The sequence below is a fragment of the Lepidochelys kempii genome, chromosome 20 (assembly GCF_965140265.1).
Source record: "Lepidochelys kempii isolate rLepKem1 chromosome 20, rLepKem1.hap2, whole genome shotgun sequence".
Taxonomy (NCBI): domain Eukaryota; kingdom Metazoa; phylum Chordata; order Testudines; family Cheloniidae; genus Lepidochelys; species Lepidochelys kempii.
This window is the reverse complement of record NC_133275.1, coordinates 19,942,181-19,960,883: the sequence shown is the minus strand read 5'-3', so window position 1 is coordinate 19,960,883 and position 18,703 is coordinate 19,942,181. Positions and strand designations below refer to the sequence as shown.

Sequence of the window (18,703 nt, the reverse complement as noted above, 5' to 3'; positions counted from 1 at the left end):
GGGAGCATCCGTGCTACGCCAAGCAGCCCTAGCCCCAGGGACTTGCCCCGGCCTGGGCCACTGGCTGTGTCTGAGCTGAGCACGGGGCCAAGACGGGGCGGGGGGAGGGGGCTTCTGCCCTCTGATTGGTCCAGCAAAGAGCCAGCAAACTCAGCCCATCCAAAGTGAAACTAATCAAGGCTCCAGCCTCTCCAGCAGGGGGCGCTGTGGAGAGCAGGACGGGAGCACTGGCTGTACAAGGAGCTTCCTGCTCCTCCAGCCCCAGCCATTCCCAGCAGAGGGCGCTGTGGGGAGTGGGGTGGGAGCACTGGTCATAGGGCCGGGTTGCTCCCACCACTGTCCCCCTTACTCCCCTCCCCGCCCCCCAGGTACCAAGCACAAAACCATCCTGGAGGCACGCAGCGGACTGGGGCCTATCAAGGCATACCCACGGCTGGGCCCCACGGCCAGCGGGGAGCCAGGCAGCCAGGACCCCAATGCTCAGGAGCGCACCTTCCACTGTGAGATCTGCAACGTCAAGGTCAACTCGGAGATCCAGCTCAAACAGGTGGGGCACTGCTGGGGACCCCCATATCCTCCCAGCCTCCCCATCCCACCATCACTCCTCCCCCTTAGCCCCTACCCCCAGGGCATGTGGGGTGGTGGCAGACCGGTCTCCCATGTCTGGGCAGGGAGCAGGGTCTAGTGGTTGGAGCAGGGGGCTGAGGCCAGGACTCCTGGTTTCCATGCCCAGCTCTGGGAGGGGAGGAGGGTCTAGTGGTTGGAGCAGGGGCTGGGGCCAGGACTCCTGGGTTCCATGTCCAACTCTGGGAGGGGAGCAGGGTCTAGTGGTTGGAGCAGGGGGCTGAGGCCAGGGCTCCTGGGTTCCATGCCCAGCTCTGGGAGGGTAGCAGGGTCTAGTGGTTGGAGCAGGGGGCTGGGGCCAGGACTCCTGGTTTCCATGCCCAGCTCTGGGAGGGGAACAGGGTCTCGTGGTTGGAGCAGGGGACTGAGGCCAGGACTCCTGGTTTCCATGCCCAGCTCTGGGAGGGGAGCAGGGTCTAGTGGTTGGAGCAGGGGGCTGGGGCCAGGACTCCTGGTTTCCATGCCCAGCTCTGGGAGGGAGCAGGGTCTAGTGGTTGGAGCAGGGGGCTGGGGCCAGGACTCCTGGTTTCCATGCCCAGCTCTGGGAGGGGAGCAGGGTCTAGTGGTTGGAGCAGGGGACTGAGGCCAGGACTCCTGGGTTCCATGCCAAGCTCTGGGAGGGGAGCAGGGTCTAGCAGCTCAAGGCAGGGCTCTGACTCTCTCCTCCCCCCCACAGCACATTTCCAGCCGGAGACACCGGGATGGGGTAGCCGGGAAGCCCAACCCCCTGCTGAGCCGGCACAAGAAGCAGCGCAGCTCAGCCGAGCTGGGGGTGAGCGGAGAGGCGGGGGGGAGTGGGGGGGGTGAGCTGAGAGGCGGGGGGGAGTGGGGGGGGTGAGCTGAGAGGCGGGGGTTGGGGAAAGTGGGTGAGGTGAGCTGAGAGGCAGGGGTGGGGTGAGCTGAGAGGTGGGGGTGCGGGAGAGCGGAGAGGCGGGGTGGGGGTGAGCTGAGAGGCAGAGGACAGTGGTGGAGTGAGCTGAGAGGTGGGGGTGGGGGAGAGCGGAGAGGCGGGGGATGGGAGTGGGGGTGAGCTGAAAGGCAGAGGGCAGTGGGGGTGAGCTGAGAGGTGGGGGTGGGGGAGAGCTGAGAGGCTGGGGGGTGGGAGTGGGGGTGAGCTGAGAGGCTGGGGGGTGCTCCCTTCACCTTGCTGGGCCCAACCGCATAGATAATTGGGGCTGGTCACGAGGGGGGCTGGAGCTTCCTAGGAGTGCAGGGGCCGAGGGGGCAGGAGCACTGCAGCAAGGGCGGGTAGTTAGAGGTAGAGATTCCATGGACAGATGGATGGACGGATGGACGGACGGGTATTCTGCAAGCCACGGACACGGATGGGTGCCATAGACGGATGGATGCAGTGGGCAGGCAGCTGGAGGGTGGCTGACAAATATGGCCCCCTGTACGCCCTGGCCTGTCCTGGCCGGCTCCCATGGGTGGGCACCCCACTGCTCTGTCTGTGGGCACTCCCCAGCCCGGTGTTGTGTTTGTGGGTGCCCCTCCTCCCCATGCCTGGCACTCTCTGTGGGTGCCCCCTCAGCCCAGCACTCTCTGTGCCCCCCCACACCCGGCGCTCTCTGTGGGTGCCCCCTGAGCCCGCCTCTCTCTCTCTTGCAGGGCCCCCTGGCCTTCCCCAAGGACCTGCCGAAGTCGCTGGCGGCCGGACTCCTGCCCAGCCCCTTAGCCATGGCGGCCGCGATGGCAGCCGCGGCCTCTGCCCCCCTGACTCTGCGTCCAACGCCCCCACTCCTGCAAGGGCCCCCCCTGACGCACCCGCTGCTGCGTCCGGCCCCGGGGCCCATCAGAACTGCTCACGGGCCCATCCTCTTCTCACCGTACTGATGCCCACCGCCGTGCCCCTCGATGCCCACCTCCGCTGGACCCGCCTGGTGCTCGCCCAAGCTACCGGGGCTGGGCAGGGGCTGGGCGGGGCTTGGGGCCTTTCGTTTGTGGCTTTTTAACTGGAATTCGGATCCTTTTTCCCCAGAAGAAAAGGGACAAGCCCATCCCCCGCCTGCCCCCCCAGCTCCATCCCCCCAGACCCAGCCAACTCTGCACAAGTGCTGGGCCCCCCGGGGAAGTGGCCGAGGGGACCCCCACAGCCCCCTTCATTGCTCTTTTCTCCCTAGTACCAAGGGTGGAGGGGGATCTGAATCTTGGGAGAAGGACGGGGGAAGGGAGAAGCCCCCCCCGTCAGACTCCATGGAGTGTCAGGTTGGGGGGTGACCCCAGATTGGGGGGAAGGTCCCCCTGTACCTCAGGGAACTGATCGCAAGCAATCTCTTTTGTATCTCTCTGTGGGGAGGCACCCCCGTCCCTCCCAGAGCTGGGGGGCTCCCTACAGCCCCCAAGCAGGATCCACGCAGGGGCAGGGAGCCCCCCAGACACACAAGCCATGTCAACTTGCACTGAGAGGCGCGAAGCTGGGAGCCCAGGGATGCCCGTCCACCCCGGGCTCGCGGCCCATCCGGCCCGCCAGGAGAACGGACACCATTGCAATAACGTTGGGGCCTGGGCCACCCCATGTACATAGCGCCCCCCCCCCCCGTGCTTCCTCCCACTGCCCACCACGGCCCCCGGCCAGCAGCCTGCGGCCCACACTGTGCCCCCACACCCGCCCCTCTGCCCTTCGGAGCAGGAGCATTGTGTCTAGAGGTAGCGCCCTCCCCCCCAGAGCCACTGGCTGGGCCTGGCCTGAGCCCCCTGCCTTGGGGCCAGGAGTGGGCGACGTGAGCGCAGCCTTTGAGGGGAAGCCCCGAGCTTGGATGATTTTATCAGCTGTGCTGAGAATGAGGGGGGTCTTCCAGCTGGCAGGGTGGGGGGCTGGGGCTGGCCGCCCTGTGGGGTAGGACTAGATGGGGGTCCCCCCAAGCAGCACGCTGTGGGGCACCTGCTCGGATGCTGCAGGGGCAGAGCCCCGGCTGGACCCTGGGGGTCTGATCCAAGTGAAGCAGGGGAACCCAGCCTGGGTGGCTTGGGTACCCGGCTGTCGCCTCCCTGGGGCTGCAGCCCACGCTAGGCCTTGGCCATGCCCCCTGCCCCATGGCCTGAGGGGCTCAGCCCAGGCAATGGGCACAAGCTGAATCACCCTTTGCCCTGCCGTGGGGCCCCTGCTACCCCAACAGGGAGGGGGGTGGGGGTCCCTGTGCCAGGGAGCAAGTGGTACCCCAAGTTCCAGCCAGGACACCTCCCCTCCCACCGCCCATGTTAGGGGATCTGCTGGCCAGACCCTAGCTCAAATACATGGGATGGAGAGGCTGGGGTTAGAGTGTGCAGGGGATAGGGGGTGCCCCTTGAGGGCCAGGGGAAGGGATGGGGTGCCCATCAGGTGCCAGGGGAAAGGATAGGGTGCAGACGGGCCACAGGAGGAGATGGGGGCACATCGGGGGGACAGGGGCACATCAGGGAAAGGGATGTGTGGGGTGCCCCTCGTGGGGGCAGGGTGTAGGGATGGGATGGGAGGTGCCCATCGGGGGGCAGGGGAAGGGATAGAGTGCCCAGGAGAGAGGTGGGGGGTGCCCAGGGGAGCTCCAAGTGCTGCTGGAAAACTGCTGCCCCAGACGCAGACTTGCACAGGGCTGTTGTGATGCCGTTACCATGGCGGCCGCCCCCCAGCATGTCCCCACCCCCCCCACGGGGCCACCGGAAGCCATTCAGAGGGGGGCTGTGAGCCAGCAGCCTGACCAGGGCGGGAGCCTTAGCCAGAGAGGCCAGGTCATTTCCGGGAGATTAACCAGCCCTCCTCCCCTCCCCCACTAGGCCCCCCAGCCATTAAATCCCAGACACTCCTTAAATGCCCAGGGCTGGCAGTGCCAGGTATGTGGGGGGTAATACCAAAACAGCCCCTCATCCTTATCCCCGGCCTGGTCCCCATGGTTGCCCCTTTGGTGCCTGGTGGTCCCCCAGCAAAGGGCTTGTGTGACAGGCTAGCACCCCCCGCTGGGTGACAGTCACTGCCCCCAAAGCCGTGGCTGCCGGAGGAGAATTGCCCTCCGCCCCCAGCAGTGCAGGGCCCATGACACCTCGGCAGGCCTCTGATTGTCTGGAGAGATTCAGCTTCCATGGCCCCCTTGACCCTGTGGGACGCTGGTCTCAGCTGACGCAGGGGACGCTGATCTGAGCTGTGGGGCCAGGGACGTCCGCTCCAGGCCCAGGATGGGGGCTCGAACCAGCTTCCACCACCAAGGGGTTGGCTGGGGTCTGATCTTGCCCTTGGGCCACGCGCTGCATGGTCAGGGTCCTGCCCCTCTATCTCCTTAGCTGTGGGGCAGGCACTTGATGGGGCTGACTGCTGCCTGCACGCCCCCCCGCTCCAGCCCACGGTTTGTGCGGGGGAGGAATGCCTCAGAGCTCAGCACCCCGGGACAATTGGGGGCAGGGAGCTGGGGTTAGGCTCCAGGCCAGACACCTGCTCCTGCCCAGGGCTCCTGAGTCCCCCACGCTGCCTGTACCCCTGCCCCCACCGGCTTAGAGCTCAGCATCAGAGGCCCCCGAGCTCACACCTGCGGTTCCCAACCCCTCCAGCAAAACTGTGATAAAGCAAAAGCAATAGACAAGGGGGGGGGCCCTAGGCCTGATGAGCGCCTCTGCTGGGGTGGGGTCCAGGGCACATGCTCCCTGCATTACCTCAGCCAAGCACTGTCCTCCGCGGGGCACTCGGGTGAGATCCTGCACGCCCCCCACCACCCTCCCAGGCTTTGCCTCCACCCCGAATGTCTCTCTGTCCGTCCTGTGCTGGATTCTCGCCGTGACACTGATGTGTTTCCGCTCGAGCCCCCTGCACCCTGACAACAATAAAGTTCAAGGTTTGACTCCACAATACCCAGGTTAGCTGTGTGTGTCTGTCACTGCTCTGGCCCCTGTGCCCTATAGCGCCCCCCCCGGCACTCCACCCCACCCCCACTCAGCTCCCTGGGACTCTACAGGCTAGCTCAGTGGTTTGAGCATTGGCCTGCTAAACCCAGGGTTGTGAGTTCAATCCTTGAGGGGGCCATTTAGGGATCTGGGGTAAAAATTGGGGATTGGTCCTGCTTTGAGTAGTCGGTTGGACTAGATGATCTCCTGAGGTCCCATCCAACCCTGATATTCTATGGTCAAGGCTGCACCCACCCAGGGCTAGAACCCAGGAGCCCCCAGCCCCAGTACAGGAGGTGAAGGAGTAACCCACGCACTGGGAGCCACAAGACAAATTTGGCCCAGGCCCCATGGTCCCCAGCGAGGAGCCTGCACTGCACCTGGCAGGGCCAGGACGCTGGGGTCCTGTCTGGGCCTTGAGCCCGGTTCAGCTCTTGCTGGCTCTGTGGGGCAATGCCCGATTCCCCCGAGGCAAGGAGCAGAGGAGCTGGCCTGTAGCATCCCCACAAGCACAGCAGCCCCAGGCAGTAAAGTGGGAGCTTTAATCTTGCTTAAGGGAGCATGGAGCAGGCCTGAGACTGGGCCAAGGATAAGTGGCAGAGCTGGGGCCAGTCCCCAGGAATCCTGGCTCCCAGCCCCTCTCCCTCCAACCACCCACTTGCTTTTACCCCCTAGGCTCCACATCCCTCCCAGAGCTGGGGCTAGAACCCAGGAGTCCTGACTCCCAGCCTCCCCTGCTCTAACCACTAGCCCCCACTCCCCTCCCACAAGCAGGGTTGTGAGTGGCTGGTGCCCTGGTCTGAATGGTGCTTGCTGGTTGGTTCTGGGCTCTGCCTTGTGTACACAGATCCCTGCCCATGGCATGGCCGGTCCCTGCATCCATTGAGCACCAGACATGCGGGCACATTGCGCCCGTTCTAAGCTCCAAGGCCAGACCCTGCCTGTGGGGGAAGGAATGTGACTCCAGGCCTGGCAGGATCACCTGGCCCTAGAGGGTGCTGAGGCCACAGTGGGTTGTGCCTAGGGGCAGGGGTGCAGCTGGGCAGGTGCCTAGGGCATTTGGTCACAACCCCCCAGAGAGGCTGCAGAGAGACACTGGCCCCTGGCACCCTCCTAGCTCCACTGGCTGGTTGGGGAGCAGGGGGGCAGCAATGCCCCCCCTCTGGGAGGCACACAGTGGGGCCCAGGAGATACAAGCCAGAGGCCCAGCTGGAGAGCCTGGCAGTGTCCTGTTGGGGCTCCTCTGTGATGGGGTGGGCATGACCCTGGCACTCAGGGGACAGACGACGCTCAGCAGCCCAGGATGGCAGCAGAGCCCTGGGGGGTGGAGGCTGGGACTGACTCTGAGACCCTCCCCCCCAAGGAGCCTAGCTGGCAGGGAGTGAGACCAGGAAGACAGGGCAGGGATTGATCCCACCAGGCTGCCGCCAGAGTAACCAGATGCCCCACACTGGAGGTCTCTTGGGAAGTGCCCACCTCCCCATGCCCCCTTCCCTCCCACTTATGCCCCAGTCGGGTGCTGGCCCCTTTGCCCTGATTCTAAGGGCCACGCAAAGACATGGGCACCTGGTGGCTTCTGCCCTAAAAGCCGGGCCCTGCATTCATGCCCCCTCCAGCAGGTGGCGCTGCTGCCCTATACAACATTGACAGCAGTGCCTGGGGCGGCACTAATACCCCAAGGCGCAGGGGCAGTGTCGCCCCAGTGAGCGCACTAGGGAGGAAGGAGCCTGGAAGAGTGGTTAGAGCAGGGGGCGGAGACCGGACTCCTGGGTTCTTCCCCAGTGCTTAGGGCCGGAAGTGGAGTTTACTGGGTTAGAGTGTGGCGGAAGTGGGGGGAGGGCTGTGAGCTCGGACTCCTGAGCTCTGCAATGATGGCCCCAGAGCAGGGACGGGACCCTGGGGAACCGCCCTCCCACACAGGCCAAGAACCAGGTGGCACCAGCACCTGCAGGGAAAAGAGAGCCCCCTCCCCCCAGCTCTCAGGGCTTGTGAGACTCCTCGCCCCACCCAGGTCAGAACCAGAACTGTCCCCCCCCCCCGCTGTCACAGTGTTCCAGACAATGCCCCCAACCCCTTCCCCCACAGTACATACAGACGTCCCCTGCCCCTCCCCACCTTCATAGCCAGGCCCCTCCAGGGCTCCCCCTCCAACCACGGTCCTGGGGGATGGGCCCAGGGGCTGAGTCGTCCCCCGTCCCCCCCCCCCCCGCCCAGTCATGGGAGAACAGGTCTGAATGGGGGCAGCTCCCCAGCCCAGCCCCAGAGGGAGTGAAGGGGCCTGGACACATGTGCCACAGCCTGGACCCAGCAATGGGCCATGAGTGCCACCTGGTGACACTGGGCTGCCCTGGGGCCTGTGGGCACAACAGCCCCAGTCTTCCCTCATGCCCTGTCCTGCCGGGACCCACCCGGGGGTCCCACCCCCAGCTCAGCCAGGCCTTGGCCTCTTGGCAGTGGGTGATTAGTGCCGGGAGGGGCCCCTGTCTCATCAGGAGCTAGGCTGAGGCCCTCGCACTCGACTCACGCCAAGCGGGCATCAGGTGGGAGCAGCTGTTTTTGGTCCTGCCTGTGGGGAGAGGCCTGGCCTGCTCCTGCCCCCCACCCAACTCCAGTTTCTGAGCCCACAAACCCAGCATCAGCATCTCCCCAGCCCCTGCCCCCTGTGATCAAAGCCCCTCATCTCCAGCCAGCTGTGTGGGTCTCTCAGGGCATATGGAGCCCATACGCCCTTCCCTGTGTCTCCAAGCCACAGTGGGGCCATGTGCCAGCCCCTCTCCCCCCCCCCCCCTTTCCCCCACCCATGGCTGGGTCAGGGCCTGTCAGCCAGCCTGCCCCTGCTCATTTGCTTCGTAAATTGTGTGTACTGGCACCTGGTGGAGACACCGGATCTATAGGCCCCATCAATCACTCATTTCAGCTGCATGCCCAGGCAGCCTGCCCACCCTGGGACTGGAGGAGCACTTCCATGCCAGGGCCAGCATTCACACAGATGAATTACATCCCACTAGCTGGGGGGAGGAGTAGGGGTTAGTGGTTTGAACAGGGGAGCTAGGAAGCAGGACACCCGGGTTCTATTCTGCGTTCTGGGAAGTGAGTGGGTCTAATGGTTAGAGAAGTGGGGGCCTGGAAGCCAGGATTTCTGGTTCTCATCTCAGCTGTATGGCCATCCCCTCTCGGTGCTCCAGTTTCCCGATTGGTACAATGGAGCTAATGATGCTTATTTACCCACCTCCCAGGCCTGGTTCTGTTCTAGCCTCCCTGGCTCTGATGTCCGTCTGGAATGCCTCCATGGAGCCCTGGCCCCTCTGAGGCAGACTCAGGTCCTGCCTTTCCAACCCCTCGACCCTTCGATTAACCCTTGTGGGTTCGATTTGTGCCAATGCAAAGGAACAAAAAGCCACAAGCATCTCACGGGGCGGGAGGAGCAGAGCTGGCATTCAGCCTGGCTGGAGAGGACCCACAGTCCCCGAGGTGTTGCACAGCCGGTTTCAGAGATCACGTGCTCAAATGCAGCAGAACAGGCATCCCTCTTGCCAAGCGAGGCCCCAGCAATGCCCTCCAATTAGAGGGATCCCAGAAGCTGCCCCCACCCCAGAAGCAGCCGCTTTCCAGCAGAAGTCCCGTGAACATACAGTTTGCGACACTCTTGGGGGGGTCATTCCCCAATCCAAGGTCACTGAGGAGTAGATGTTCCTGCCCCTGGTGTCTTCAGCTCAAGACTGCACAGCTCTTTCTAAAGAACACACTCTAGCTCGACCATCAGATCAGGGCTGGAAGCAGGAATCGCTGGGGGAAGGTCCCTGCCCTGGGTGTCCCAGCTGTCTTCTTCCTGACACCACCACCCAGATCTGGTCACTTCCGTTGTGGCAATCAGGCCAGTCTGCGTGAAGGCTGGCTCCCAGAGCCTGGGCTGGCTGCATTTCCTGGGTCGAACTCTGTGGCACAGGGCAGGGCCTAGGCTCGGCTGCATTACGAGGGGCTCTGCCATGGCACTATGACAGAAGGCAGTGACCATGAGATGGTCGAGTTCAGGATCCTGATACAAGGAAGGAGAGCAGCAGAATATGGACCCTGGACTTCAGAAAAGCAGACTTTGACTCACTCAGGGAACTGATGGGCAGGATCCCCTGGGAGAATAACATGAGGGGGAAAGGATTCCAGGAGAGCTGGCTGTATTTTAAAGAATCCTTATTGAGGTTGCAGGAACAAACCATCCTGATGTGTAGAAAGCATAATAAATATGGCAGGTGACCAGCTTGGCTTAACAGTGAAATCCTTGCTGATCTTAAACCATAAAAGCAGCTTACAAGAAGTGGAAGATTGGACAAATGACCAGGGAGGAGTATAAAAGTATTGCTCGGGGATGCCGGACTGATATCAGAAAGGCCAAATCACCCTTGGAGTTGCAGCTTGCAAGGGATGTTAAGAGTAACAAGAAGGGTTTCTACAGGTATGTTGGCAACAAGAAGAAGGTCAAGGAAAGTGTGGGCCCCTTACTGAATGAGGGAGGCAACCTAGTGGCAGAGGATGTGGAAAAAGCTAATGTACTCAATGCTTTTTTTGCCTCTGTCTTCACGAACAAGGTCAGCTCCCAGACTACTGCACTGGGCAGCACAGCATGGGGAGGAGGTGACCAGCCCTCTGTGGAGAAAGAAGTGCTTCGGGACTATTAGAAAAGCTGGATGAGCACAAGTCCATGGGGCCGGATGCACTCCATCCGAGAGTGCTAAAGGAGTTGGTGGATGTGATTGCAGAGCCATTGGCCATTATCTTTGAAAACTCATGGCGATCAGGGGAAGTCCCGGACGACTGGAAAAAGGCTAATGTAGTGCCCATCTTTAAAAAAGGGAAGAAGGAGGATCCGGGGAACTACAGGCCAGTCAGCCTCACCTCAGTCCCTGGAAAAATCATGGAGCAGGTCCTCAAGGAATCAATTCTGAAGCACTTAGAGGAGAGGAAAGTGATCAGGAACAGTCAGCATGGATTCACCAAGGGCAAGTCATGCCTGACTAACCTAATTGCCTTCTATGACAAGATAACTAGTTCTGTGGATGAGGGGAAAGCAGTGGACGTATTATTTCTGGATTTTAGCAAAGCTTTTGACACGGTCTCCCACAGTATTCTTGCCAGCAAGTTAAAGAAGTATGGGCTGGATGAATGCACTATAAGGTGGGTAGAAAGTTGGCTAGATTGTCAGGCTCAACGGGTAGTGATCAATGGCTCCATGTCTAGTTGGCAGCTGGTATCAGGCAGAGTGCCCCAAGGGTTGGTCCTGGGGCCGGTTTTGTTCAGTATCTTCATTAATGATCTGGAGGATGGTGTGGATTGCACCCTCAGCAAGTTTGCAGATGACACTAAACTGGGAGGAGAGGTAGATACACTGGAGGGTAGGGATGGGATACAGAGGGACCTAGACAAGTTGGAGGATTGGGCCAAAAGAAATGTGATGAGGTTCAACAAGGACAAGTGCAGAGTCCTGCACTTAGGATGGAAGAATCCAATGCACTGCTACAGACTAGGGACCGAATGGCTCGGCAGCAGTTCTTCAGAAAAGGACCTAGGGGTTACAGTGGACAAGAAGCTGGATATGAGTCAACAGTGTACCCTTGTTGCCAAGATGGCTAACGGCATTTTGGGCTGTATAAGTAGGAACACTGTCAGCAGATCAAGGGACCTAATCATTCCCCTCTATCTGGCATTGGTGAAACCTCATCTGGAGTACTGTGTCCAGTTTTGGGCCCCACACCGCAAGAAGGACGTGGAAAAATTGGAGAGAGTCCAGCGGAGGGCAACAAAAATTATTAGGGGACTGGAGCACATGACTTACGAGGAGAGACTGAGGGAACTGGGATTGTTTAGTCTGCAGAAGAGAAGAATGAGGGGGGATCTGATAGCTGCTTTCAATGACCTGAAAGGGGGTTCCAAAGAGGAAGGATCTAGACTGTTCTCAGTGGTACCAGATGACAGAACAAAAGAGTAATGGTCTGAAGTTGCGGTGAGGAAGGTTTAGGTTGGATACTAGGAAAAACTTTTTCACTAGGAGGGTGGTGAAGCACTGGAATGGGTTATCTAGGGAGGTGGTGGAATCTCTTTCCTTAGAGGTTTTTAAGGCCCGGCTTGACAAAGCTCTGGCTGGCATGATTGAGTTGGGGATGGGTCCTGCTTCGAGCAGGGGGTTGGACTAGATGACCTCCTGAGGTTCCTTCCAACCCTGATATTCTATGATTCTATGAACACCACCGATCCAGCCAGACAGAGCCACTAGGCTGGACAGTCACCAGGTCAGTTATTTAAAGGGCTCTGCCAGAGAAAGGCAGTGGGGTTTGGGCCCCAATTGGGTGGCTTCATGATGAGGCAGAATTATAATAACAACCCGGAGCTCTTGTCTGAATGCGCTTTCCAAGTGGGACACACAATCATTATCCCCACTGTACAGCTGGAGAAACTGAGGCACGCAGAATGGAAGTGACGTTCAAGCTCCCCATGCAGGCCAGTGCTAGAGCCAGGACTAGAACCCAGTGTCCTGAGCCCCAGTCCATTGCTTTAGCCACTGGGCCAGTGTTTCTCAAACGTGGCCACCAGAGGACTTTTTTTGCTGTCAAGACAGCCTCCAAAACATGGGGAGAATTGGGGTCGATTGAGGAGCATTGCCCCCCAAAACCATATACGTTGATAGTAGAGAGCACAATTTAAAGGTTCGACCGCCCCCTGGGCCCCACGGGCCCTGTGATGAAGGCCCGTGGCATGCCCCACCCTTCGGTGACTTTATCACAGAGATCTTTTCTCCCACTGTGCACTGGGCGTTTGAGTTAAATCACAGCTGACACTGCGCAGCCCCTGAACAGAGCAGAACGGCTGATGCTGAGTGAAACCTGCCCACCTTGGCTCCTGCTGCCCCAGGGCCAGAACCCCACCCGTTCTCCAGCTGTCCCCTGACAGTCCTGGGAAAACAAGGAGCTAGATTTATTGGGTGAAAAGCCAAGCAAAAAAAAAGCCACAACCTGTGGCCTCTGTCCCATAAAGAGGCAAGAAAGCCGGCTCACCCTCTGCAGAATGGGAAGTGCCTGGTCCCAGCCCCACCTGCCAGGGGCCGGGCAGGGCTCCTAGCTGGGAGGTGCCCCGGGTTCCAATTAAACCTAGAACCGAGCTGGGCATGGCAAGCCCACAGGGTGGTTTTTCCAGTTCTGCCAGAACCTGTCCCCTCCCCTGCCACACCCCTCGCTGGCTGAGATTGGTGCGAGCAGCTACCACAGCACCGTGCCTGCCATCGGGTCGTCTCAGCCCCACGCTGGGGGGCACAGAGGGGAGGCCCAGCGCTGGGACTGGAGGTGCTTTCCTAGGCGGCATCTGCAGGGGGCACCCATGCTGTCATTGGAGGCAAATGCCCCAGCTGGATGGTGAGTGCTGCTTGTTGTAGGCTGTCCTGTGGCCCATCGCTGTAGCATCTGGGCACCGGGCTGAGCTCATGCTCAGTTGCTCCCGGTGTGAGGTGGCTGGACAGGGGTCAAGCAGGAAGCATGTGATGCAGACAGAAATAGAGCCCAGGTCCCCTGATTTCCGGCCCTAACCACAGGAGTGTTCTTCCTGTGGGCTTGCGAGCTCTGCTCGGGGGTGTGGGGCACTGGCCACAGCCTGAGATTCAGCTGATGGGTCGAGGCCGGAGGGGGAGCGAGGCTGACAGTCCCAGGTGAGGTGCGGCTCACCCCTAGCCCTCTGCAGAGACACCACTTGGAGGGCTGGGCTAGCATGGAGTCTGGCTCCACCCGAGGTCCCAGGCTCTCAGCTGGCATGTGGGGGTAACGCTCTGACTGTGGGGGGGCCCCGAAAGGACAGGGCAGGCGGCCGGCAGGGCTCCGGGAACAGGCAGGCGTCGGCACATGCAGGGTCCCTGGGGATGTGCCAGCCTCAGCCGGGGATGGGCACAAGGAAACACTGTTCCCTGCGGTTCTGAAGCCCTGGCCCGCTCAGCTCCTCACAGGCCAAATGCTCCCAGTGCAAATGGTTTGTATCCCCGTTCCCGTTCCCGTTCTCCTGGGGAGTCCTAGCTGTCACACGCCGGGTGATCGGATTAATTGGCTGAGATGTTACCCGTAGAAATGTGAGAGGAATCCCTGATCTCCGTGGGCAGCACGTCCTGCCCGGGGAGCGGCTGGTCCCTGGTTCCTGCGCTAACGGTTTGACGGTCTCAAAACCAAACGCCTCCACTACCTCCAACCTGCTGGTTCTGATCTGGGACAGACCCACGGCGGGATTCCCATCTCGGCCCGTCACTAGGGCCGTCACCAGAGAGCCTTGGCGGCCCACTCAGTCCTGGCATCTCTGCCAGCCAGGCCCCAGGACCTGCCCTGATGCCCTGGTGGCTTGGAACTGGCCTGAGGCACCCCGCTCCCCCATTCCTTGCTGCTGAGTGGCCATCAGATGCGAACCACTCTCAGGGACCAGGGCTGCCTCCTACCTCACGTCTCAGCCTGCGGCCGGGCAAGTCCCCTCCACCATAGCTGGGCATGGGGCCATGTGGGCTGGGGGTTATTGCAGGGCAGGAGCAGTGTGAGATGGGGTAGGGGCAGCTCAGGGCACAGCATGTGGGCAGATGGGGCGGTGGGGGAAGCCAGGGTCTGCTCTTATTGGCCAGGCCTTTGCGTGGTCACCCCAAGGGCCTTGCCACCATTGCCAGCAATCTCAGCGTGTCCTTTTCCAGGCTGTAGCTTGGGGGAGCCGGAGCTGTTTGGGGGAAGGGCGTGAAAACACTTATTACACTGAGCAGCCATGGGGTGGCACTGGGGGGGCAGCTGGGGCAGGGGTTTGGAGCAGGATGTTGGCAAGGCTGGTGCTGCGCTCGGCCCTGCGGGGGGCTCGGAGCTGGACTCGGGCGGGGCCCATGCTGCACTCAGCCCAGTGCCGCGTGGGAGGCCTAGGGCGGGTCGGAGCCGCACTTGGGAGGGGCCCGCGCTGTGTTCAGCCTCGCGGGGGGCTCTGGGGGGTTGGCAGGGCTAGGAGCTGGACTCAGGCGGGGCCTGTGCTGTGTTTGGCCCCCGGGGGGCTCTGGGGGGTCAGGGGAGCTCGGAGCTGGACTCGGGCGGGGCCCATGCTGCGCTCAGCCCAGTGCCACGTGGCACAAACTGTGGAATGCGTTTGGATTAGGCCGGACAGACACACTTCAGCACTGGGTTTGTTTATGTTACTCCGTTTCCCCCTCATGCCAACTCAAAGGCAAATAAAGAAATGCAGCCTCCCCAGGTTCTGAGACCCCCCCCCCCCAGCACGCGAGCCTCTCCCGGCACTCTGGGCCGACCCACCAGGCCCACGCCAGCTCCCTCTGCAAAGGGCAAAGTCCGGAGAAGAACCAGCCTTCTGCCCATGCGGGGGAGTCAGCAAAGGCTGGTGCCCCCAGTGAAGGGGGGGGAGAGATAGCTCAGTGGTTTGAGCATTGGCCTGTTAAACCCACGGTTGTGAGTTCAATCCTTGAGGAGGCCATTTAGGGATCTGGGGCAAAAATTGGGGATTGATCCTGCTTTGAGCAGGGGGTTGGACTAGATGACCTCCTGTGGTCCCTTCCAACCCTGATATTCTATGATTCTATAAAAACAAAGCCAATGTAGCCGCAGGCCGGGCCCTCCAACAGATCCAGCGCTAACTCTGCTGGGCCCTGCGGATGCTCCCCTAGGCCCAGATACTCCTCACAGGGGAGGCCCCCAACTCCCTGGGACCCTCACGTCCCTGCCGGGGGACAGCCTGGAGAAAAGCCTTACAGATCTCCCCAGCCAATCGGACGCTTGAATGCCCCAAAGCCCACGTGAAGGGATACCCTGGTGACACAAACCCCCCAGCTCGGGTCACTAGTGGGGACCAAACCAGCCCCTTAGGGCACCATGCTCCCTAATAAGCTAGCAGAGTAACTCCCGCAGCTAGCAGCAGTAGTAGGCGCTTATCCTTCACATGGGCCAGCCCCAGAGAGGCTCACTACAGACAACCAGAATATAGCAACAGCATAAATCAAGGCCGGAGCCACATGGGGGTTTAGAGCTTGTGCCCAAGATGCAGCCACTGAGCATTTACCAGCAACAAGGTAGAATGCCAGCCCCCGAAGTCAGGGCGTGCAGACTGGTGCTGAACATGGCAGGCCCCTGGGCTGGCGCTGACAGTGGCAGGGCCCCCGGGCAGGTGCTGGATTTGGCAGGGCTGGATGTGGCAGGTGCTGGATGTGGCAGGGCCCCCGGGTGGGCGCTGAACATGGTAGGGCCCCTGGGTGGGCTCCCTGTGGCATGAGGAAGACTGCAGGCTCCCATGCATTTAATATTAGAAGCCGGCAATGGCCTGTGGAGTGGGGTGGGCATTGCAGGCAGTGGCGGTGGATTAGCCACTGGGCCAACAGGGCCCATGCCCAGGGGTCCCAGCCGATTGAGGGCCCTGGAAAAATTGGGTCTGGCACACGAGGGTTTATGGCTATATCCAAATCTCTGGCGTAAATGTGCATGTCCACAGCATCCACATGGAGCCCTTCCGTGAACCGTGCTACTTTGGCCTCAATGAGTCCCAGTGGCAGGCAGTTCCGCAGGTTAATGTGTTGTGTAAATCTGTGCTTTACTGGCATTAATTCATCTGGGAGCCCAAGAGTTTCCGCTGGTTAAAAACAGTTCTCTAAAGAGAACTCAGCAGGCCTGTAGCGAACCGCAGGCGGAGAGCAGTGGGAGAAGTTCTTGGAGCATGCGGCCGGCTGGATTTCCGTGCAGCCAACTGAAGGGGGAAGTGGTCTGGGTGCCCTCAGCTATGGCAAACCCAGCTTGAGCCATGCATTGGGCAGCGTGTGGGTTAGTGCCCCAGTGCATGCTGGGAAATCACCAGTCACCCGCACCAAACCCTGCAGAGACGGGCCCCTTCCGGCTGCAATGCCCCTTTGGCCAAGGGCTGCTGTGCCATGTGGATGAGCTCCAAGTGCCACCTCCCTCGAGGCTCTGTTCTAAGAGCCATGGCCCATGGGGCAATAAAATGGGGGCAGACGAGTGGGGGCAGGATGGGGGTGCTCAGCTCCACAAGGGAAAGGGAGGTGGGGGGCGGGGCAGGATGGGGGATGCTCAGCTCCAAAAGGGAAGGGGAAGCGGTGGGGGTGGGGTAGGGGGTGCTCAGCTCCACAAGGGAAGGGGAAGTGGAGGGCGGGGCAGGATGGGGGATGCTCAGCTCCACAAGGGAAGGGGAAGTGGGGGGTGTGGTGGAGGGTGCTCAGCTCCACAAGGGAAGAGAAAGTGAGGGGGTGCTCAGTCTACAGGGGAAGGTGAAGTGGGGGGGAACAGGGGGTGCTTAGCTCCACAAGGGAAGGGGAATCATAGAATATCAGAGTTGGAAGGGACCTCAGGAGGTCATCTAGTCCAACCCCCTGCTCAAAGCAGGACCAATCCCCAATTTTTGCCCCCGATCCCTAAATGGCCCCCTCAAGGATTGAACTCACAACCCTGGGTTTAGCAGGCCAATGCTCAAACCACTGAGCTATAAGTGGGGGGGTGGGGTGGAGAGTGCTCAGCTCCACAAGGGAAGGGAAAGTCGGGAGGAGGGGTGCTCAGTCTACAGGGGAAGGGAAAGTGGGGGGCAGGGAGTGCTCAGCTCCACAAGGGAAGGGAAGTAGGGGGCAGGGTGGGAGGGTGCTCAGCTCCCTGTCAGGGATCTCTCACATCCCTTGGGGGAGTTCCCAGGGACACCAGCGCTTCGCCCTTCTCCCCCAAGGGTCTCTGACTGGTTCTTACAGCTCTTGTCGGACCTTCCTGTGAGTGCTGGCGGCCTAATGGTTAGAGCATAGGCCTGGGAGCCAGCTCTGGGCACCATTCCCCTGCTGCTGAGTGGGTTATTTCACTGGCACTTCTCCCACGCTTTGAGCCCTGGCATGAGTGGCAGAGTGCCCGCTGTGTCTCGCCCCTGGGAGCCAGCTGGGTAGCTGGGCCTGAGACGGAAGAGACTCGCCTGGGGTTGGTCAGTGGGGTAAAGAACCCAGGAGTCCTGATTGCCTCTCTCTAAGAGAATAGAACCCCGGCATCCTGGGTGCCAATCCCTGCTTCTAACCACCCAACAGCCGCCCTGGATCTTGTACTCACACCAGTTGGGCTCGCAGGCTGCGCTGCCCCCTGCTGGCGCTAACCACCAAGGTGTGTGAATGGCAGCTGCTGGCGGAGGGCACTGGAGCTGCCCTGCCCAGCCACTCATTGGCTGGGGCTTGCCAGCGGGTGGCACTGCTGAGCTCCATGGGCGCTGTGGTGTCTGGCACCCATGTGGCTGGGGCTCGTTGGCAGGGGGTGGGGCTGGAGAAATGGGGTCTCTCTTCCCCTGAGGGGAAGCCTGGCTCTGAGCACCGGGGTTGCTGGGGGTGTCTGCACCTTGGAGCCTCTTGCCAATTGCAGATGCTCCTGGGGGAGCCTGGCCCGTCAGCTCTCGGGACGTGGCAGCTCCTGAACCCTGGCCTAAGGGGGTACAAGAGCTGCTGACAGCAATTGGGGGGCAGCTGGCACCCCTTGGCAACCCCACAACTCCATGACAGGGCTTCAAATAACTCCCAACCCTGCTGCCCCCTCCCATGCAGCCCCATGGCTGGGGAGGGGGCCAGTAAGGGGCTCCGCAGGAGGGGAGCCTTGCCCCCCAGCAGACAGAATCCGCCCCCTCCGGGGCAGAGCCCTGAGCAATTGCCTGTAGGCTCTGTAATGGGCCAGTCTAACGTGGGGGCTCGGCACTCGGCTAAGGGCTGGCTGGGCCACATCTCACCTTCCCCCGGCGTGGGGTGTGGAGGGAGGGCTGGGGCTTTGGCTCGTTGCCAGGCCCTTGTGTGATTGCTGGGGCAGGCCAGACCTTAGGGTAACCCCGTGTGGGGACCCTGCCAGAGCAGGCCCACAGCCAGGAGTCAGGCAGAGCCACGGGGTGTCCGCAGGCAGCCGCTTCAGCGCTGAACCCCTTCGTAGCCAGCCCAGCCCTGCCCTGCCCCCTGCCAGGGCCCCTTGCAAGCACCAGCCCCCTGAGCCCCCCGGCACCCCCTTCTGGCAGGGACCATGCAGGCCGCCAATCCAACACAGTGCATTTGCCCTGGTGCTCTCGGGAGCCCTGTGTGTTCAGCTGTGATTGACGCCTCCACCCCAACCTCAGCTGCTGTGTTCAATCTCCTCTCTCCAAAGCCTGCAGCCCTGCAGCTCACGCCAGCACCCAGGAAGAAGGAAGTTACCTCACCGGCTTTGGCAACTCAGGGCTTTTCTCTCTTGCTGCC

At 61.3% G+C, this 18,703-nt stretch overlaps 1 protein-coding gene across 4 annotated transcripts in view; it reads left to right on the top strand.

Moving 5' to 3' along the window:
- Positions 1-5,434, top strand: part of ZNF385A (zinc finger protein 385A) — a 72,803-nt gene extending 67,369 nt beyond the window's left edge. For all 4 annotated transcript variants that reach the window (XM_073318602.1, XM_073318603.1, XM_073318604.1 and 1 more), the window contains 3 exons: positions 369-547; positions 1,301-1,396; positions 2,233-5,434. In XM_073318602.1, coding sequence (XP_073174703.1) covers positions 369-547; positions 1,301-1,396; positions 2,233-2,457 — 500 coding nt within the window. In that variant the 3' untranslated portion in view covers positions 2,458-5,434. The remainder of the gene's footprint in view (positions 1-368; positions 548-1,300; positions 1,397-2,232) is intronic.
- Positions 5,435-18,703: the final 13,269 nt, after the last annotated feature.